This window comes from Poecilia formosa, unplaced genomic scaffold, assembly GCF_000485575.1.
Source record: "Poecilia formosa unplaced genomic scaffold, Poecilia_formosa-5.1.2 Scaffold140, whole genome shotgun sequence".
NCBI lineage: Eukaryota > Metazoa > Chordata > Actinopteri > Cyprinodontiformes > Poeciliidae > Poecilia > Poecilia formosa.
In genome coordinates this window covers 1,521,026-1,543,248 of record NW_006800079.1, presented here as the reverse complement: position 1 = coordinate 1,543,248, position 22,223 = coordinate 1,521,026, and the positions used below count along the sequence as shown (strand labels likewise).

Below are 22,223 nucleotides of genomic sequence, written 5' to 3'. Positions count from 1 at the left end.
GAGTTTGTGATAATAAGAATCCTGTGCATATGCATTTAAGTAACTTTCTTTGTCATAAACCCACATTGTCCCCCTGTGTGTTCCAGTATTAACATGTACTGAGGATAAATTGTCCTGGTCTGGCAGCAGGCTGGTAGGTACAACCAAACTCTGAAACTCGGCTCTGGCTTTAACCAATCAGACGCAGCGTTGCAGCGGGCATCCTGATTTTTGGCTTTAGATTAATGTTTTCCTGCAGTTCATGGTGATCTGCTGTTTGCCCACTTTTGAATCAGCATGAAGTGCCAACCTGATTGGTGGAGGAAATTGTGATGATTTGGGAGTCTCTGCTTGGATCATGTTTTCGGTGGCTTGAATCGGGGATGGGATTTGATTTCAGCTTCTTTTTATCTGTTCTGTTTCCAGCTTTGGAGACGGCAGCTTCTTTTTTCTCTCTTTTTTTCCTGGTCATCTGTGCATCCTGTCCGCTTTCTCCAATGCAAACTTTACTAAAACACCTTTCCTGAAAATAGTTTAACTATACATCACAGGAACAAAAATCTTAAGAGAAACAAACTAAAATGGTTTCCTTTGACAGACTTGTACACACAAAACCTTACACTTTATACAATTTTATATTACTACTGAATTTAAGAAAGTTCAAAAAGATTCTTACATGGTGCCAAAAATAAAAACACAAGCAGCAAACATGTTGCTGTCCTCACAAGGCAGAGCTGTCGAGGCTTTACAAGCACAGACAGAAGATCTAAAGGTCCCAGTGTGTTCTGTCTAAATAACAGGATGAGCTCAGCATTAAAGTTAAATTAACCAAAAGATACCACAACTAAATCAGTTTAAGTAAGCAGGAGGCTATCAGTGTGACAACGTTAAATTACTAATATAACTCTCTGTTTTGTTTTGTTTTTTCTCTTGCTTGATGTCGCTGTTTTTGTATGCAGTGCCGCAGCCTGCAGCTGCTCTCATAACATGAGCAGCCACTCTTGATGGGATTATAATCCTATTACACTTTATGCTGACACAGACCCTGACACTTCTGCTTATGCTTAATCAGTTGGTAGGTGTGTCCTTTCTTACTTTTCAGATATGTAAATAAATCAAACCTGCTTTAATAAAAACGGAACTTCACTGATTAAAATATCAACCAGATTTAAAGTCACTTTTGTTTCATGAAGTGATCTGTCTTCTTTCTGATTTTGCTCATTCCTGTTAGACTCTCAAAGTTGTATGCTTTTGCATAAATATCTCGGCATACACAAAAAGCTAATTAGCCTGTCCTTTAAAATCAAGACAAATCAGCCTAAGGTCTGATAAGGGTTTAACCAATTCCTCCTCTTAGATTAGTTCTAAAAACAACCCTAAAACATCTAATACTCACGTAGTAAAATCCCCGAACTAAACGATTTCATAAAGTCTGCTAGTTGAGGGTAGTCGGGAGTTCACAAAGTTGGCATGTAAACAAAATTATACATCTCTTGGGCACAAATAACAGCCAAATTGATTCAAATTTATCTCTTGGCTTTAAGATATGGATATGAAAATATGAAGTCATTGAACGATTATCGACCAGGATCATTTTAAGCTGAATGATCTCTTCTCAACTCTTAGTGCTGCAGTAAGTAAAACTTCAGATTTTTTGTTTGATTTGAACATATTAAACCCAATCATCCCAGATGTGCAGCATGCTCCCATAAACCATTCACTACAGGAGAGGTTCCTGACCTTTCTTTTCTGTAAAACCTGCCTGTGAAGGGAAAAAAAAATTATTTCTAATATTCAGAGGATGTTTTAAATGCTGGGAGCAATGAAGAAGAAAATCTGAAGCTGCATGTTTGTCTTGATCCAGCAGGTTCCTTTGCCAAGATACTTCATTTCAATAAAACTGAAAATTGACTGCAAGAGTTTGCACATTTATGCATCACAGAAATTCCACTTTACAGAAATTATCTGATGTATTTCCTAGATGTGTGTGGATACATATAGAATTTTTTCTTTTAGGAGAAATTAGTATTTTCCAAGAAATGTATGATTTCACATTGACTGAATATGATTTCAATGTGACAAACTGCCAAACAAGCGGGATAAACTTTTAAAAAATACCTGAGAGAAAATCATATTAACTTAAAAATTTACGCAACACACCTATAATTATCTCAACCCCACCCGTTGTTATAGTTTCATACCCATGTACTGAAGCGTTTTTATGTTGAATTGAAAAGAAATGATTTCACCAAATACTTTTGAGATTTACATTCCCATTTTTCCTGCTTCCTGATTTTCCCTGTCACTAACCTAAGAGCACATTCACTTCCTGTTTTTATTTTTATTCCCATCTCCTGTATGTTCCCTTGTCCTTCACCTCTTCTTTCTACATGTTTCATCAGGTCTCCGTCTCCCTCCGTTCATCCTCCCATCCACACATCCATCCATCCTTCCTGCCTCCGTCTCATCAAAGCTCAACTGAGAATCTTCTCACTTTGTGTTCTGATGACTTTGTTACCTACTAAATGATGAGAGGCTCTGAACCAAAGTGACTCTCTTTTCAAAGTTGCTGGTGTTTATGAAGGAACCTCCTGAGTGAGACTGTTTGTCAGACTAATGGGGTAAAACACTGACTTTTCCCGGAGTCCAGCATGAGGTGCTTTTTATGTCCCGTTTCTCGCCACTTTTCTGTTTCCTAACGTGCTTCCTTGACCTTTCCTCCCCACCTAATGAAGAAATTATCATCAGGTATCAGTGTGAGGTGCGGGAATTTCATTTCAGTCTCAGCTCTCGGAGGAAACGAGAATCAGATGGTCCCAACTGTTACAAACTCTCTCTGAGCTACAGTAGTTTGATTTGCTTTTTATTTTAGTCCTGTTTTTTTTTTTTGTCTCAATTTTTAAATTTTTAATCTGTTCTAACATTTCACACATCTGTTTGTTGTAAAAGGGAGTCGGATAAGAGGGCATTAAAGCATGAGCACACTGAAGCCACAGAACAGAACCACATTCCCTCTGTCAGAGGTACATTCCAAAATGTCCCAATCAGGTCCGTATCCTCACTGACAGAAAATGCAGGAATTTTGTTTTTTTTTATCTCCTGCTTGAAGCCGGCTTCTTGTCTCCGTCTCCAGTGTCAGATCTCTTTTTTTTTTTTGTAGGTGTCGTCTCATCTGATTTCTGCCACAATTGAATAAATATTTATTATGCTGAATCATAAGTAAATCCTACAATTATGCTGTTTGTAATAATATCAATAGTACTTACACTGAAAGGTTTCATGGAAGGAATTCAAATTTATTGTAATGCTTAGTATGGCTAGTCTGGTAGACTGATTCTGCGTTGCACAAAGCAAATAATGAAGGTGATTTAACAATATTAGTCTTTAAGAACACGTTTACACGACTGCAACCAAATTATGATCTGTCTAAAATGCTTTGAAATGATTTCAAAGAATAAACTAATGTATGGAAACAGGTGGTTGTGTAACTTCTTGGAAATAATTATGCTGTTTTTGCAGGATTTGAGCTGATCTAAAGCTCTACAGGTGGTTTTGTTGAACTGAATTTTATTTAAACACATCAGAGTGAAATTTCAGGGAAATGAACGCCGGCCACATTCAGTTTTTCACTGGTGAAATAATTTTTAAAACTATGCATCATTTTACCTCTTCATAATATCCAAGTAAACCACCTTTATTTGTTGTTGTTTTCACAAGAGAAAATGTGAAAATGTACAAGGCCCCCTGTTTCACTTCATAACTTACAATGTTTTCCTGGCTGTTTACAGTTTTCTACTTGGATTTTTTGTCTTTGGGAATATTTATCCTTTAATTCCGGTCTACTCTGGGCAGTGGACAGCAATACACATCATAGTTTGAGTTAAGTTTCATCTCCAGGCAACAGAAATATGAGGTAGATACCAGGCCTCTGCTGGAGCTTTTGTAACAAAGTCTGTGTATCAAATGTTTTGCTTCAAGCTCTGATGATTCTGAGAATATTGCTTTGATTTTTTTTTTTTTTTTTGTTCCCCCACAGAAGTTATTGCTTTCCTTGAATGTTTGTGTTCACACAGCAGCTTGGCTTCATTAAATGGTTTTTCAGNCACTTAGTTGTCCTGATGGTTCACAAGCCAAAAATATAAGCTGTTAAACCATACAGGTTTTCATAAACGCCTTTTTAAACCTGAAAAAAAAAGGCGTTAAACTCTCCTAAGCTTTGTTTATCGGTGATTTTTTTTTTTCAGTCATGTCTGTTTTACAATGTTATAAGTCAAAATTATTCCTCACTGTTACTGATGAGAGAAACATATTTGACTTTTTGGATTGTGAGTTCCTCAAAGTCCTTTTTGGCCTTGTAATTGTAAAGCAGCAGTGCCATGTAAAATTTACATTTTGGAGCAGAGCTATTTTAGCAATTAGTGCCATTATTAGAGTTTTACAGTAAACCCTCTCCAATATTTGATTTTTAGGCTTGAATGTCCATTTGACACAGCGGTGGAGTTGGCTGCCTTCTCTTTACAGGGTAAGTACAGCTACGTTTTTGTTCTTTATAGTAAACTCTTGATCTTTGTGGTAAAAAAGCAGGACTGCTGTATATTGAATTGTATTCATCATCGCAATACCAGTGTGTGTAAGATCGCAAATGCAAAAGACTGCTTCTCATCACATAAATAATTTTTATGTATAACTGCTTAACAAAGAGAAGTAACGATGCTCAGATGTATTTTTTTCCAGCCTCTGCCAACTAAACAGCCTCAGTCCAGCTGAATAGAACTCACCTAGAGCCAAAAATGTTACCTGACCTGTAGGAAAAAGACAATTCCTAGTAAATATCCACTCTAAGAAAGTTGATGTCATTTTAAAAGAAACATTGTTTTTCTATTTTTTGTTTTTTATAATAAAGAAAAAACATAAAACTTTTCCAGAAAATATGTTTGCAAAAAATAATGTAAGAAAAAAAGGAAAACGTAAGTAGTTTTCAACCTTATGATAAGAAAAAGCAAATCTTTTTTCTTATATTACTGATATAAGAAGCAAATATTTAGTGATTTGCTTGTGGAAATTCAATGCAATTATTCCATGAAAAAAAAAGAAAAACTGTTAATACTTATCTATATTCAAAAATATTAGTCAGTTCTTTATCGTTTTCACATTTTCAGCTAAAATTTGTAAGGGCCATTGAGGAATGTCCAAAGAACCACCTGTGGCTTCAGTCCCCTGCTCTAGTCTTCAAACTTTAGGAAATATTTCATTTTTTGAGAGTCATTTCTTGTTTCTCTTGTCTTAGAACATTTGCATATGAAGTACCTGCTTTCCATTCAAGGCCAACTTCAGTCAGAAGAACTCTTGGAATAGTTTATATTAAAACAAGCACATGTTATTACATATGTAGGAAAACATTCAAATATTCCAATTAAATTTAGTCTTTGTTATAATTATTAATACACAATGTGCTGAAACCTAAAATGTAAAAAAGCTGACTTTGCACTGTTGCACCCTTCTTTGCTGTTAAGTACTTGGTAGTTTCAGTAAAATTTTGTCTCATCAGGGTTCTTACCTGATTATCCAAATAATACAATTTGTACAACAGCGACAATGTTCCTTGAATCCAACCTTTTTTTTTTTTTTTTTTTTTGCGAAATTCCTTTAATAAGAGTAAACCAGCCTTCATTCTTTCGCCTAAAAGAGTGATTTCATAAGCTGTTTAAAAAAAGTCAATCACTGGAGACGTTTATGGAATGGCATTGCGTGCACAGACTCTTGGATGGACGTGCTTACACATACATAGCTAGTTTTGGGTTAAGTGCCAGCTCATTAGTGTTCAGTCCTCTTCAGAGGCCCCCTAATCCAACACCCTCTCTGCTTTCTCTCTTTCCCTCAGTCAGTCTTTTTTCTACCTTTTTTCTGTTTTTTCCCCTCAGTGTTACTCAGGGCCAAAAGTTTAAATGAGTATATCGGATATGCCTGTCAATTAGTGTGCTTTGTTTTGCTTTGTATCTTCTTAAATCTCAAGTACTTGTCTGCTTTTTTTTTTGTTTGTTTTTTTCAGCTGAATTAGGTGACTGTGACCCACTGGAACATAATCTGGACTTGGTGTCAGAATTTCGGTTCATTCCAGAGCAGACGGAGGATATGGAGCTTGCTATTTACAATACATGGAAGGAGTGCAGGTATTCATTTAACTGACACTGAATTTAGAAGAAAATAGATCTCTAAACAGTTTAGGACAAATATTTCTTTCAGAATTAAATTTCCCTCATTCTGTACTTTTACACTTTGTAAGTTTTTTTTTTTTTTTTCTTTCCATTTCTTTTGTGGCTCATCCAATTTCATGCTTTCTTTTTCAGAGGTCAGACACCTGCACTGGCTGAAATTAACTACCTAAATAAAGCAAAGTGGTTGGAAATGTACGGAGTGGACATGCATATGGTCAAGGTGAATAATATTTGGCTTGATTAAGAATATCTAAGCAATTAATTGTGCAGAAGAAACATTAATAATCATCCATGGTCTGTTTAGGCAAGAGATGGTAATGAGTACAGCCTGGGTTTAACTCCTACTGGAGTTCTGGTGTTTGAAGGTCAAACTAAGATCGGACTCTTCTTCTGGTATGTTTAGTTATCACATAGTGTATATATTCTTTTGTTTTGCTCATTTTTCCTGCAAGTTCTAAATCTGATTTTATATTTTTGTTTTCCCTGTTGTAGGCCCAAGATAACTCGTCTGGATTTCAAGAAGAGCAAACTGACCCTGGTAGTGGTGGAGGACGATGACCAGGTGAACCGAAACTATCACCCAGATGACAGAAATGTACATCTACCTACACATTAGTCAAGTGCCAAACCAACAGTCTCTTATGGTCACACAGGGCGTATTGCAACAATCGGACCTGGGATTTTCCAAGGGGTTTTGCTGACATGGATTTGTGTTCTCGTTTTTTAGGCGAGAGAAGAGGATACTTACAGGATTAAAACCCGCTGTTCTAGCTAAAAGCTTCTGATCATTTAAGATGCCACTTCAAAGGGAGAGAAAGTTTGTAAAACCTACAGATATTAGCCATTTCAAACATATCAAAGCCTGAGTTATCATTTTGAAGAAAAAGAAACCAATTTCATAAATCTTAAAATTTTACCAAATTTCAGGTCCTTCAAATAAATGATGTTCATCTTAATTTAGAGATTATTTTTTTCCTTTTACAGGAAGCTTTTTTTTCTGTAAATATGTTCTGGAATATGTGAGCCGTAAAACGTGTTACAATGTTATGGAGAGAAGAAAATAAAACTACTGTAATAATACTGTAAAACAGAGACAAAGAGTCTGTTTATGTCCGTCCAGGGGGTCTTTGAGTGAGGTTAATAAAGAAACCTGCCCTCTCTGGTATTTCTGGTATGCACAGTCGCCCCCACCTCGTTCTCTGTCACACACACATGCACACATCACACAGAAGTTCAATTTCAGCTTGAAAACCTCCTCCTTTCTGCAGTTAGACTGCTGAGCAAATTAAACAATATTGTCACACTAGCTTGTTCTCAGTTCAGCTATTCACCTTTTATTTAGTGAAATATCGAAGGGTGGCATTCATATTTTTGGTTTTGCTTTCCAAATCAGAATATACAATGCTAAAGTTAACAAAACTTTACATAAAAAGAACTGAAACATTTTCATCAAACTTTGTTGTTTTCCAAGAATGTTGGTAAATTCATAAGTATGTTAATTTTTTACTTGGTAATCAGTTTTTAATCTGGTTGTGTTTCTAAGATGTCTTTACATGGTGAGTCAGCATTCTAACTCTGAAATAAATCTCGTGATTTCTGTCTGAGTGAGGCTGACTCCCAGCTCGTTGTTAGCCCTAAGCCATTGTTCAGCAGGTTCATACTGAAAACAAGTAATGCACCAGTTATTTCTGCAAAGTAGGGGGAGGACAAAAAAAGGTTTGCCTTAGTTTTAAGTGACATACATGGAAATAAAGGAGTATTAGCTGTGCTTCAGTAAGAGCACAGTAAAATTTACTATTATTTCAGAATTAAAATATTATATTTTCAGTTGATGCAAATATACTAATATTTACCTTAAAGTACTATGATGAATGGTAACATTCTCATCATCTTTAATGAGGTCAAAAAATATTACGATTATTTCTTAGTTATACAGTATAGATTTTTTTTGTTTGCCATCACTTTTCATAAAAATATTCAATATATTGTCAATATACCCATTATATTAAAATACAGTTGAGTATATATCAGTAGCTTACAAATAAAACATAATCTTATACTATATATTTTATACTATGTTTATCTAGTATAGTAAAATAATAAAATGAATGTAGAGATTAGATTATATGGATGGATTGGACTGAAATAATGCATAAATGGAAAGTAGAAGATGTCTGTGAAGTTATAGGCTTAACCTGCTGGAGGACAAACAGACAAGTTTTCCTCAGAGATAAGATGACCTAAGCTACTGGAAAAAAAGGATAGTTTTAAGCCTGGTCTTAAACGTAGACAGAGTGTCTGCCTCACTGACTACAACTGGAGGTGCTTCCCATTCCAGTTTTATAAACTCCAGAAATCACCAGTAATCCTGCATTCTGAGGTTAAACCACTCTGTTAGGAACATATGAAACACTAAGACTCATGCAACCACTGGAGAGAAACTCCAACTGGGAACAGAGATGTCTTCTTTTCATTTTTATTTGAACTTGAACAGCAGCATTTGAATCAAGAAAATTATTTTACGGAGTGTTATTTCTCTAAAAACGTTTTATTTTACCCTAAATCCCTCTTTAGGGTAAAGAGCAGGAGCACACCTTTGTCTTCAGGATGGACCACCCCAAAGCCTGTAAGCATCTGTGGAAGTGTGCAGTGGAGCACCATGCGTTCTTCAGGCTCAGAGGACCGGTACAGAAAAACTCTGCGCGCTCTGGATTCATACGGATGGGGTCCCGCTTCAGATACAGGTAACAAATGCACCAATAATACCAAGGGAAAAAGGCACTGAAGTTTGAATTTTAGCAGTGATGTCGTCACTACTAAAAACTTCAGGTACTTGTGAAAGAAAAAGGTCACAGTTTGCTCTCCAGGCCTTTGTGTATCCAGTGAAGAATTTGGAAAGTTAAAAACTCATTTTAAGTGTGCAAAACATTCCATTTTGTATCCATACATACCTAAATTAGTACACCACTGGTACTCGGTGTCAACATACTGCAGAAGTCAGCTTGCTCCCGTCTGTGTGTTTAAAGGGTATCCAGTAAGATAAGCATTGGTGGTGGTGTTGATTTAACACAGGGGTTGCAGGGTTTTGTTGTTAGGAAGAGGTTATCGCCTGGATGGTTACAGAGTTCAGCAGGGGTCATTGCTCTGATAGTTACTGTAGTAAAAGTGAAATTCACTGTATATTTGGGGTTTGTTAGGAATGGTGAAGATAAAAATGAAGTTTTTCTGCTTTATTTTTCTGACCAGTGGAAAGACGGAGTATCAGACAACCAAGGCCAGTAAAACAAGGCGCTCAGCCTCGTTTGAGAGGAGACCCAGTCGGCGATACTCCAGAAGAACCATGCAAAACAGAGGTGATGTAAACTAAGGCTCATCGTTCTGAAATTAACTAACACTGTATTTGAGGATATCATTAACTGAATCTAACTTTGACTTTAATCTACTCTAATTATTCCTTTCTTAGAGTGAATTGTAGAATTGGAAAAACAGTCTTGCAGTTCAGCAAATGGCTTAAAAATACCCTTGAACTCAGTCTTTCCAATACAATTATCGACACCCCTTGCAAAGACATGAACAAAAACCTTTTAGTAAATTATTATGGAGACTTTTAGACCATAAGGCTCCTCATGCAGCCTCGTTTGTTAAAGCTGCAGTTGTTTTGAAACATTTAATTATTGCTCTGACTGTAGACATGATAAAGTATTGTAAAAATATTAATTGTAACCACTGTGACTTGTTTGAGCAGAATGTTCTCTTATCCTTTTTACTTCAAAGAGTGACGGGAAATTAGCCTGTGTGCCACAACATTTTTATGCGGCACACAGGCTCGAGTCATATAGAGCCACAATCTCTTTGATTTAAAATCACATTGCCCATAACATGACATGGGACACTTCTTGGCGGTAGAAAGTGAGAGTAAAAGTTTGTAACAACTCACTAGTTTTTCTTACATAGTTCTCAACAACTATGGACAATTTTGCTTTCCCCTGAATGAAATTCTCACAAAATTGTTTTGTGAGAAGAAAAATGTCCAGAGTTGAGAATTCATGTTTCCTTTTTCTGGATCTTTGAATGCTTTGGGGGTGAGGTGGGGAGGGAGGAAATCTTCTACTCTCACAATGAACTGTTTATATTTCACAGGATATTTCAACTCCCAGGAGTAAGTACAAATATCATTTTTTTTCTATTATTTGTTTTAGAGAGATTTGTTGTGTCCACTCTGCTGTTATACATTTTCACAAAACAGCATTTTATTGTGACTGTTCTGTTCTTTTAACAGCTGCTTTTTGTTGTGGGCTATAAAATTAAATTGTATGTAGATTCAACAGGCATAGTTCCCTTGTTTTGTTTTTATTACAGCTCTGGCATCAGTTCAGTTGTAAAATAACAAATTGTTCTGCAAATTAGTTTATAACAGATTGTAAATGACCTAGTTAATGCAATATAATATATTTCAGAGTAATTGACTGAAAGTAAAGTCAGCTTTTCTGTTTGTCATTTATTGAAGTCTATTTTGTCTCTTTTCTCAGTGTTCTTTCTTCAGGTAATGGTGTGAGCTCCAACAAGGACAAGGTGAGCAACTCAAGTATGATTCTATCAGGAATGTGGAGCAAAATGTTGAATTCCACATGTTAACCCACTGAAAACAAAGTTAACAATCAAAACTGAAATATTTTTATGCGTTTGTCAGAGTAAGTTTTTCTTTTCGAGCTGTTTTCATTTATTTAGATCAAAGGTGTTCAAAGTGTAGTCCTGTTGTTGATGTTTTTTTTTTTTTGTTTTTTTTTACTTTATTTTTGAAGGGATTTTTATACAGGGCAAACCATAACAATAACAAGTTAAAAGAAAAAAGGAAGAAATTATACCAATAAGAAAAAAAAAGAAAAAATACAAATGGATAAAATAAAATATCACAACTAGGACAATAAACGGCACTCAAAAAAACAGAGAGGTCACCAAGGGAGGGAGACAGCTAAACCATACAAAAAGATAAAACTAAAACTGACAGATAACTGATAAACGGGTCACAGAGTATGTAAAGTTCTGTGAAGAGTCAGACATGTGGGAATTTCTTTCCAGATTTACCAAGTTCTGCCAAGCTACTCAACACCAGACTCCTATTATCACACCTGATGATGAAATAATGGAGCTCAATTTACTGTCGTGTTCCTATATGTTAGTTGTTGATGTTTTTTAATCATTTTGTGTTTATTTTCTTTTCAGGTTTCTCCAAGCAGAGGCACCTGGTCCGGCATGCCTGTGGTGAGCCCGGTAGCAGCGTCAACCTGTGGGCCAATGGAAATCGAAGCTTTACCCAGAAGTCCCGGTGGAGAAAAACGAGGGTTAGTATCTTCAGAATCCATTGAGTCTTTGACATCAACTTATAATTATTTTACCCGTATAAGAAAATACAACAGACATGGGATTTTTTTATAAGTGGCTGTGGCTTGTTTCCTATCTAATGATGATGAAAACAAAGTCAGATTAGGAGTGGCTGGGCCAGGCTGGCTGCTCCCTGCTGGGAGCTGATAGAATTGGGCAGATAGCTAGGTGTGTTTTTCATGGTGTAATGCCCTGTGAGTGGCTTAGCATGGCTTATCCGCTGACCCTGTCTTGTTGGGAGCAGTGAAAGGACGGAAGAAGAAAGAAAAAATGAATGATTGTGTGACTTTTTAGCTACTTGACCGCACTGTGAAATATTCAAGTTTCAGAAGTGTTGCAAGTGAGCAGAGCATAAGATGCATGTTGTGTCATTGCATAAGGATTTTCACTGGACTTTAGTTGCTTAATGCAGCATTCAGGCTGATCTCTTGTTGAAATTCAAGTGTGTTTGTCAGCAGTGAACATAAAACAAGTTTAAATGTATATATATTTTAATATATTATATTTTCATCTAAATATCCGCACTGTTGGACTTTTTAAATCTTGCTATCAAATATAGATGCGCTTAATTTAACAAAGGTTTTGGTGACGAGTGCTTGAAATCCTTGAAAATGCCTGGATTTCAAAAAGGTGTTTTCAAGGTTTGGAAAGTGCTTGATTTCTGTATAAAGTCCTTGTAGGTGCTTGATATTCAAACTGCACAATTTTTGAATAAGTGCAATTTATTGTTTAATTAAAAGCCTAAATTAGGAATTTATTTACAGTTAAAACCAGATATTTAAAAATTACTCTCACACATTTCTTTCTTACCGTCAGAATTTAAATCAGACAAAATGTTCTTTTCCCTTAGCTTGTTTGTGCTGTAGAATGTAGGATACTATTACAAAATATTATTAATAACCGTAATAAATCATAGTGATTTGAAACTGTCTTCATTTCATTTGTTTTTTTGGTTTTGAATCTCCAAAGTGCGATGCTGGAAAAGTTTGAAAAAGTACCTTCAAAATGCTTGAATTTTGCTGTGGGGAAAAATTTCCAAACCCTGTAATTAAGGATTTATACACTTGTATGAGTTTGTGATAATAAGAATCCTGTGCATATGCATTTAAGTAACTTTCTTTGTCATAAACCCACATTGTCCCCCTGTGTGTTCCAGTATTAACATGTACTGAGGATAAATTGTCCTGGTCTGGCAGCAGGCTGGTAGGTACAACCAAACTCTGAAACTCGGCTCTGGCTTTAACCAATCAGACGCAGCGTTGCAGCGGGCATCCTGATTTTTGGCTTTAGATTAATGTTTTCCTGCAGTTCATGGTGATCTGCTGTTTGCCCACTTTTGAATCAGCATGAAGTGCCAACCTGATTGGTGGAGGAAATTGTGATGATTTGGGAGTCTCTGCTTGGATCATGTTTTCGGTGGCTTGAATCGGGGATGGGATTTGATTTCAGCTTCTTTTTATCTGTTCTGTTTCCAGCTTTGGAGACGGCAGCTTCTTTTTTCTCTCTTTTTTTCCTGGTCATCTGTGCATCCTGTCCGCTTTCTCCAATGCAAACTTTACTAAAACACCTTTCCTGAAAATAGTTTAACTATACATCACAGGAACAAAAATCTTAAGAGAAACAAACTAAAATGGTTTCCTTTGACAGACTTGTACACACAAAACCTTACACTTTATACAATTTTATATTACTACTGAATTTAAGAAAGTTCAAAAAGATTCTTACATGGTGCCAAAAATAAAAACACAAGCAGCAAACATGTTGCTGTCCTCACAAGGCAGAGCTGTCGAGGCTTTACAAGCACAGACAGAAGATCTAAAGGTCCCAGTGTGTTCTGTCTAAATAACAGGATGAGCTCAGCATTAAAGTTAAATTAACCAAAAGATACCACAACTAAATCAGTTTAAGTAAGCAGGAGGCTATCAGTGTGACAACGTTAAATTACTAATATAACTCTCTGTTTTGTTTTGTTTTTTCTCTTGCTTGATGTCGCTGTTTTTGTATGCAGTGCCGCAGCCTGCAGCTGCTCTCATAACATGAGCAGCCACTCTTGATGGGATTATAATCCTATTACACTTTATGCTGACACAGACCCTGACACTTCTGCTTATGCTTAATCAGTTGGTAGGTGTGTCCTTTCTTACTTTTCAGATATGTAAATAAATCAAACCTGCTTTAATAAAAACGGAACTTCACTGATTAAAATATCAACCAGATTTAAAGTCACTTTTGTTTCATGAAGTGATCTGTCTTCTTTCTGATTTTGCTCATTCCTGTTAGACTCTCAAAGTTGTATGCTTTTGCATAAATATCTCGGCATACACAAAAAGCTAATTAGCCTGTCCTTTAAAATCAAGACAAATCAGCCTAAGGTCTGATAAGGGTTTAACCAATTCCTCCTCTTAGATTAGTTCTAAAAACAACCCTAAAACATCTAATACTCACGTAGTAAAATCCCCGAACTAAACGATTTCATAAAGTCTGCTAGTTGAGGGTAGTCGGGAGTTCACAAAGTTGGCATGTAAACAAAATTATACATCTCTTGGGCACAAATAACAGCCAAATTGATTCAAATTTATCTCTTGGCTTTAAGATATGGATATGAAAATATGAAGTCATTGAACGATTATCGACCAGGATCATTTTAAGCTGAATGATCTCTTCTCAACTCTTAGTGCTGCAGTAAGTAAAACTTCAGATTTTTTGTTTGATTTGAACATATTAAACCCAATCATCCCAGATGTGCAGCATGCTCCCATAAACCATTCACTACAGGAGAGGTTCCTGACCTTTCTTTTCTGTAAAACCTGCCTGTGAAGGGAAAAAAAAATTATTTCTAATATTCAGAGGATGTTTTAAATGCTGGGAGCAATGAAGAAGAAAATCTGAAGCTGCATGTTTGTCTTGATCCAGCAGGTTCCTTTGCCAAGATACTTCATTTCAATAAAACTGAAAATTGACTGCAAGAGTTTGCACATTTATGCATCACAGAAATTCCACTTTACAGAAATTATCTGATGTATTTCCTAGATGTGTGTGGATACATATAGAATTTTTTCTTTTAGGAGAAATTAGTATTTTCCAAGAAATGTATGATTTCACATTGACTGAATATGATTTCAATGTGACAAACTGCCAAACAAGCGGGATAAACTTTTAAAAAATACCTGAGAGAAAATCATATTAACTTAAAAATTTACGCAACACACCTATAATTATCTCAACCCCACCCGTTGTTATAGTTTCATACCCATGTACTGAAGCGTTTTTATGTTGAATTGAAAAGAAATGATTTCACCAAATACTTTTGAGATTTACATTCCCATTTTTCCTGCTTCCTGATTTTCCCTGTCACTAACCTAAGAGCACATTCACTTCCTGTTTTTATTTTTATTCCCATCTCCTGTATGTTCCCTTGTCCTTCACCTCTTCTTTCTACATGTTTCATCAGGTCTCCGTCTCCCTCCGTTCATCCTCCCATCCACACATCCATCCATCCTTCCTGCCTCCGTCTCATCAAAGCTCAACTGAGAATCTTCTCACTTTGTGTTCTGATGACTTTGTTACCTACTAAATGATGAGAGGCTCTGAACCAAAGTGACTCTCTTTTCAAAGTTGCTGGTGTTTATGAAGGAACCTCCTGAGTGAGACTGTTTGTCAGACTAATGGGGTAAAACACTGACTTTTTCCAGAGTCCAGCATGAGGTGCTTTTTATGTCCCGTTTCTCGCCACTTTTCTGTTTCCTAACGTGCTTCCTTGACCTTTCCTCCCCACCTAATGAAGAAATTATCATCAGGTATCAGTGTGAGGTGCGGGAATTTCATTTCAGTCTCAGCTCTCGGAGGAAACGAGAATCAGATGGTCCCAACTGTTACAAACTCTCTCTGAGCTACAGTAGTTTGATTTGCTTTTTATTTTAGTCCTGTTTTTTTTTTTTGTCTCAATTTTTAAATTTTTAATCTGTTCTAACATTTCACACATCTGTTTGTTGTAAAAGGGAGTCGGATAAGAGGGCATTAAAGCATGAGCACACTGAAGCCACAGAACAGAACCACATTCCCTCTGTCAGAGGTACATTCCAAAATGTCCCAATCAGGTCCCTATCCTCACTGACAGAAAATGCAGGAATTTTGTTTTTTTTTATCTCCTGCTTGAAGCCGGCTTCTTGTCTCCGTCTCCAGTGTCAGATCTCTTTTTTTTTTTTGTAGGTGTCGTCTCATCTGATTTCTGCCACAATTGAATAAATATTTATTATGCTGAATCATAAGTAAATCCTACAATTATGCTGTTTGTAATAATATCAATAGTACTTACACTGAAAGGTTTCATGGAAGGAATTCAAATTTATTGTAATGCTTAGTATGGTTAGTCTGGTAGACTGATTATGTGTTGCACAAAGCAAATAATGAAGGTGATTTAACAATATTAGTCTTTAAGAACACGTTTACACGACTGCAACCAAATTATGATCTGTCTAAAATGCTTTGAAATGATTTCAAAGAATAAACTAATATATGGAAACAGGTGGTTGTGTAACTTCTTGGAAATAATTATGCTGTTTTTGCAGGATTTGAGCTGATCTAAAGCTCTACAGGTGGTTTTGTTGAACTGAATTTTATTTAAACACATCAGAGTGAAATTTCAGGGAAATGAACGCCGGCCACATTCAGTTTTTCACTGGTGAAATAATTTTTAAAACTATGCATCATTTTACCTCTTCATAATATCCAAGTAAACCACCTTTATTTGTTGTTGTTTTCACAAGAGAAAATGTGAAAATGTACAAGGCCCCCTGTTTCACTTCATAACTTACAATGTTTTCCTGGCTGTTTACAGTTTTCTACTTGGATTTTTTGTCTTTGGGAATATTTATCCTTTAATTCCAGTCATCTCTGGGCAGTGGACAGTAATACACATCATAGTTTGAGTTAAGTTTCATCTCCAGGCAACAGAAATATGAGGTAGATACCAGGCCTCTGCTGGAGCTTTTGTAACAAAGTCTGTGTATCAAATGTTTTGCTTCAAGCTCTGATGATTCTGAGAATATTGCTTTGATTTTTTTTTTTTTTTTTGTTCCCCCACAGAAGTTATTGCTTTCCTTGAATGTTTGTGTTCACACAGCAGCTTGGCTTCATTAAATGGTTTTTCAGTGGGTTATGTGTATTATATCCACTTTTGTTGCTTGAGTTTAGTTTTTGGGGATGTTGGAGTTCATTTTCACATTCTGTTGTCTTCTGATAAATGGAGCGGTTTTACCATCAATGCTGAGTTCATTGTGGATAACAGGTAAGCATTGATCCTGGGTATTTTTGTTTAAAAAACTACTATTGTATTTTTTGGTAATCTATTGCTAAATGTAGTGCTTTTATGGCAGATCCTTTTAGCTACGTCCCTGTCATTGTACCTGCAGCTTGCCCGTAGTTGCTGACCTGATGGAGACGTGCATTGATGACGTCCTCAGGGCTTCCATAGTTCCTCCCATCACAGCTGCAGAAGAGGTTGGACCGTGTGCTGCTTACGCCGCTGCCAGCGTACCTGCAGAAGATCCACTGAGTCTTGCTGGTAAGGTTGGAAAAGCCATACCCCCAACTGGATTGGTGGGAAAATGCACTTACACGTTGGCCTCTTAATAACAAAAGTAATCATTTAAGAAGGCACTGGAAATGCTCCAAATATTTAAGGTGAATTTATTTAAAAGCTTTTTGCAGTTTTACCCATAAATCTATCAGGACCTATGAACAAATATTTAGGAAACTTTTTAGTCCATTAAAGTGCAGAAAATGGAAATTTCCCATCAGCGTTAAGCAAAAAAAAAGACCATATGAATAAAGAAAATGCACAAAGCAAATGGCCAAAAAGTTAATACAGGTTATCCTTAAAAAAATCAGAAATTTCTGTGTCTAAAACTAAGGCCTTAAATTCATTTTTTTTTTAAATGTGAGTTGGTCTTAAATACATTCCAGGTCTTTTGTTGTGGCAGAACTACTTAACCTTTTTTTCTTGTGGGACTTTTCTGTCAGAAGTCATTCCATCCTGTGACTCCAGGTGGTTGAGGCTACTGTTAACATGCTACCTTTTTGTGCTGTTGATATACTCTTGCTAGTTAACTAGCTTTTTTTGCACTGATGATTTTATCCAACTTTTATATTTAGAGTTTTCCAGTCTTACATTTTATTAAAGGTGGCATTTAAAAAGTCTTCAACTTGACTTTCTAAAAGCTGCAGATACCCTGGAATAGATTAAGTATATATTCCCATTTCACACACAGACAGACAGTCATGTAAAATGGAGCATTTAAAAGGTAGTGGAACTTATTGATAACATTGAGTTGGGTTTATTTATGTGAGTTATTAACTTTTCAGAAGCAGCAGCTCGTTTGAAGCAGCTGGAGTTGGAGAGCAGCCCACTTCCTGTTACCCCAAGAAATAATGTCAACATTAATGTGGCCATGAACAACCAGGTGAGCGTCCATTTCTGCTAATGCTGAGCCCTTTTTTTTGTTTTTTTTTTTTTTTTTTTTTTTTTTTTAATGCTCTGATCCCAATTTCAACAGGACGACCTGGTGAAGCTCACAGAGAAATGCGTTCTGAACAGTGCAGGAAGTAGTCCGGTTGTCACTCCGCTGCGCACCCCTGAGGATCTCAAGAGCAACATCCTGAAAGCTCAAGCTGAAGCTGCTGCTCTGAAGGTGAGAACCAGACTTTACTAACTCAACTAACCCAGCAGCATCAATACTCTACTGTTTGATCTGAAAAATAATAGATAATAATACATTTAATCATACTTTCTTTGCATTTACTGGCGCACATCTACGTTTTCTGTGCAGGGGCATCAGGAGGAACTTCTCATGGTGGCTGGTGACAAGAACTGTAACTTGCAGGAAGCCTCTGCAAGGTATGTGTTTCATAAAAACATTAGATAATAAAAGTGATCTCATGGAAAACATGAGGATTCTGGAAAAATATAATAGAAAACTGATGTAGTATTATGCTTTATTTATTTAGGATTTGTAAGCAGAAATCTAGAAAAGCGCTAAGTTTACAACTTCTAGGTGTGTAGATAAATGTGGAGTAAAATGCATTTCCACTCTTGGTTTAGTGTTTTCTTTTAGGAGAAATGTTTTTCCAAGAAATTTGTTTTTACATTGGTTAAATATGATTTCAATGTCAGAAATATTGTCCAACAATGACATACTTTAAATAAAACTGACAGTTTAGCATATTAACTTGAAAACTTAAACCCTCAAAATTTCTCTGTCGAAATATCTCATCTGTCCTTCTACTGAGTCATGAACTGAGTCATTCTCTGCATTCTCAGCCGATCTCAACACTCTGGCTTCTAGAACAGATTGACCTCCTAAATATTCTTAAATATTCCCAGCAAAGCTCAAAGCATTATGTCACTTTCAGTTCAAACTAATAACAAAACTTATCATCTGCACTCAGAACATTAACAAGGTTTATCCTTTGTTACTTTTTAAGGAGCTTTTTGACCGTAATTAAAAGGGAATAACTGAATGTCGTGCGTTTTGAAATAAACTGGATTACTGGATAAAATAAACTCTAGATGAGTGTTGTAACTTTATAGGGAGGGAAGTGTGTGTCATAAAATCAGTCCAATTAATGAACAAAAGTTATGCTCATTCTGTATTTTTGCAAACATTTTTAGGATATATAAATAGCAGACATAAATGACTATAAATGGTTTTGTTTAAGCTATCTTAGATTTGTCATAAACTGTGTTTTATATGTTTTTACATTAAATGTTTGCTGTTTTTTGGTTCAGAACAAATAATCTGTTTGTGCTGAGAATTTCTCACTGCAGAAGAATCAGTTTCATCCCTTCCTTTAAGAAAAACGGTTTGTTTTGTTTCTGTAAATTGGACTAGTTGTGCGTAACACACTGCTGCTCGCTGCTACAACGGTGTGTGTTGTGTTTGGCAGGTTGAAGGTTCGTACGGGCCGACTGGGCAGTAATTCGTCTCTTTCTGTTAGCAGCAGACCAGACCCCCAAGACTCCTGGGACCTGCTGAAGCCGGCCTCACTAGTCTCCTCTGCAGCTGCCAGGTATGTGTGTGTTTACACCCAGGAAGAGGTTTGAGTTTTTATTTATTGGTGATTTTCTTTCTTTCAGATTAGTTGTCTTTGTATTTATTGCTATCTTTTGTTTTAATTCATCAACTTAGCCTGCCTCAATAAGGAATTAATAAATTAATCACATAAGTTAAAATGAGTTTGATTATATTATTGATTATATAATATTATGATAATATTATAATTATAATATAATTATATTATATATATATATTGATTATATATAGTTTGATTATATATATCTGAATATTTTTTGAAGAGCAATTTTGTTTACGGAGCCTTCGTACGTCATTTTATTTATGGTTTTGGTTGTGTGTGGATTTTATTTTTTATTTGTTTTTGGTTGTTGTGTTTTGTTTTAGATATTTAAAATGTCTCCCAGGTCCAGTACATAGTTTTTGTTTACAAAATCAAAGTTTATTAGTCTTTGAGAGGGCGGATTAGCATTATTATACCATTATCAATATATTACTTGAAAATTGTCACAAAGCAATAATATTATTGTTGATCGTAGTAATTTATGGTACAATTTATCGTGATAAGCCAACATCAATCTATTCATCCATCCATTTTGACCATCTGTTATCTGTTTTCTATTAATTTTTTCCTTCCATCATCATGCTTTTTTTTTTACCTATCCATCCATCTTGCAATTTGTGTTTTGTACTTAATAAAAATATTTGCATTGCATTCAATGGGACTTCTTTATTGCCTTTGTAGTAAATACTGGGAACTCTGGGAAAAGGACCTGAGAAATGCATGGAAACTCAGCTCACTGAACCTAAATGACTTCTTTAAAAACATCTCTATAAATAATTGAAAGCGTGTCTGGAATTGGCTGAAGATAATTGAAGTGTAGAAAAAATAATTTCTGGTTGAAACAAAAAAAATGAATTTTTAATTTTTTTTATGTTTGGCATGACATGGAAATCCAGACATCACAGCCTTAACGCAGTGATTCATAATCTTCTTTGTAGTCTGCGCTGACATCTGCTGGTTTGTTTGTGTAGTGCCTGCATGTGTGCCGTAGGTGAGTCACATGACCTGGTTTCTCCCTGGAAACTGCTGGCAGAGCCACACCAAAAATCAGACACGGATGCACTTTTGATCAATAGATTCACAAACTGTTAACGACTCCAGGTTCATTGGTGCAATTTAAACCGTAGTGGAAGTATTTTAATCTACCACTCTATTATTAAGATGTTCATCTGGTTGCAATTGTGATTATTTATCTTCTTTCTTAACCATCGAGTGAAATCTTTAGTGCTTTTTACGCTCTTGTTTCACTCCAGTGCAGAGAGGTTGGCAGAGGACTCGAACCCTTCTGTTCCCAAGATTCCTGCCGTCAGTGAAGGCTTGGCACCAAAGGTAACTCAGCCTCATTTAAAATGGGAACTGTGAATCTGCTGGGAGAGTCTAGAACCATGCAGATTATTTGCAAAGTAATAAAATAAAAATATAAAACAAAATAGTAAAGTCAGAAACTGAGTTTCATTTGAAGTCATTTTCAATAGTTAGGAATAGATTCATCATGTCCATCACTGCTTGTTTTAGTCCAGGGTTCTGGTGCTGATTGGATCGTAGAGCCAATCTGGAGTCAGTCTTAGTTCTGTTGGGTTTTTTTGTTGTGGTGACTGCTTTTTATTTCCATTCAGGTTAAAGCAGAAGAATTTGATATTCAGAACGTTGGTGTTCTCTCTGAGAACCTGATCGACTTCACTGATCCGACTCCTCTAGTGAGTTTCGATGCTTTCTTTCCCTTTCATTCATGGTGCATGAAACAAACTTTTTTATTTCTTCATGAGGTCACCTGCCCAAAATGAATTATAGTTGCATCTTCTACCTGGCCATGTGTGCTTAAAAACTAGAGCCCAACACAAGTGCCAGGTCCAAAGTTTGTTACTAGGTGACAAATTATCTATTTATTTCTATATTAGAGACGTAACATGAGTCTTTTTTGTTGTGTTCCAGCTGCCACCACTGCAGCATCCCAAACCTCTCATCACACCTCGCTGGATCATTCCTGCATCAGCCGTGAGTCGAATAAAGTTCATCTAGGATTGAAAATCATGAAACCGATTTCGTAAGCTTTGTTTTAAGAACTGACCTCCATGGTTCTTCTCTAAAGCAGCCTGCTGGCCTCTTTACAAACGGGCTGGTTGACATGGAGCCGTCGTCCAAGGTGGCTCTTCTCCTCCCCCCTGCTGATGGGGGAGCAGTTCTCCCATCAGCCCCTGCTCACCTCGCTCACCCACGTAACGCTCTCTCTTCAAGGTGCATTTATTTACCTTTTTATATCCCGAGTACAAAAACTGAAATGTAATGTCAAAGCTATGTGGTTGCGGTCTGCAATTCTGAGCGTTGAAACCTCAGTAAACAGGAAATGTGAATTTTAGTGTTGAGAAGGAAAATACATTTTTAAAATAAAGGTGTAAGTTTATGGAATAATCTTGACCATGAGATAAAATCAAAATCTCTTTCTGCATCTAAAAGAAATGTGAAAAGTCATTATGATCCATTTTACTCTGACACCCAAATGTAGCGAAGCAAGTC

The 22,223-nt window shown here is 36.2% G+C and overlaps 1 protein-coding gene across 1 annotated transcript in view; it reads left to right on the top strand.

Moving 5' to 3' along the window:
- epb41l5 (erythrocyte membrane protein band 4.1 like 5) overlaps nt 1-22,223 on the top strand; it is a 44,439-nt gene that overhangs the window by 19,303 nt on the left and 2,913 nt on the right. The window contains exons 17-36 of the mRNA XM_016676712.1: nt 2,382-2,507; nt 4,449-4,501; nt 6,029-6,149; nt 6,327-6,414; nt 6,499-6,587; nt 6,687-6,789; nt 8,769-8,938; nt 9,441-9,547; nt 10,335-10,353; nt 10,724-10,766; nt 11,418-11,536; nt 16,988-17,139; nt 17,940-18,037; nt 18,131-18,265; nt 18,404-18,471; nt 19,521-19,643; nt 20,963-21,038; nt 21,326-21,406; nt 21,642-21,704; nt 21,802-21,944. Of these exons, the coding sequence (XP_016532198.1) occupies nt 2,382-2,507; nt 4,449-4,501; nt 6,029-6,149; nt 6,327-6,414; nt 6,499-6,587; nt 6,687-6,789; nt 8,769-8,938; nt 9,441-9,547; nt 10,335-10,353; nt 10,724-10,766; nt 11,418-11,536; nt 16,988-17,139; nt 17,940-18,037; nt 18,131-18,265; nt 18,404-18,471; nt 19,521-19,643; nt 20,963-21,038; nt 21,326-21,406; nt 21,642-21,704; nt 21,802-21,944 (1,977 nt within the window). The remainder of the gene's footprint in view (nt 1-2,381; nt 2,508-4,448; nt 4,502-6,028; nt 6,150-6,326; nt 6,415-6,498; nt 6,588-6,686; nt 6,790-8,768; nt 8,939-9,440; nt 9,548-10,334; nt 10,354-10,723; nt 10,767-11,417; nt 11,537-16,987; nt 17,140-17,939; nt 18,038-18,130; nt 18,266-18,403; nt 18,472-19,520; nt 19,644-20,962; nt 21,039-21,325; nt 21,407-21,641; nt 21,705-21,801; nt 21,945-22,223) is intronic.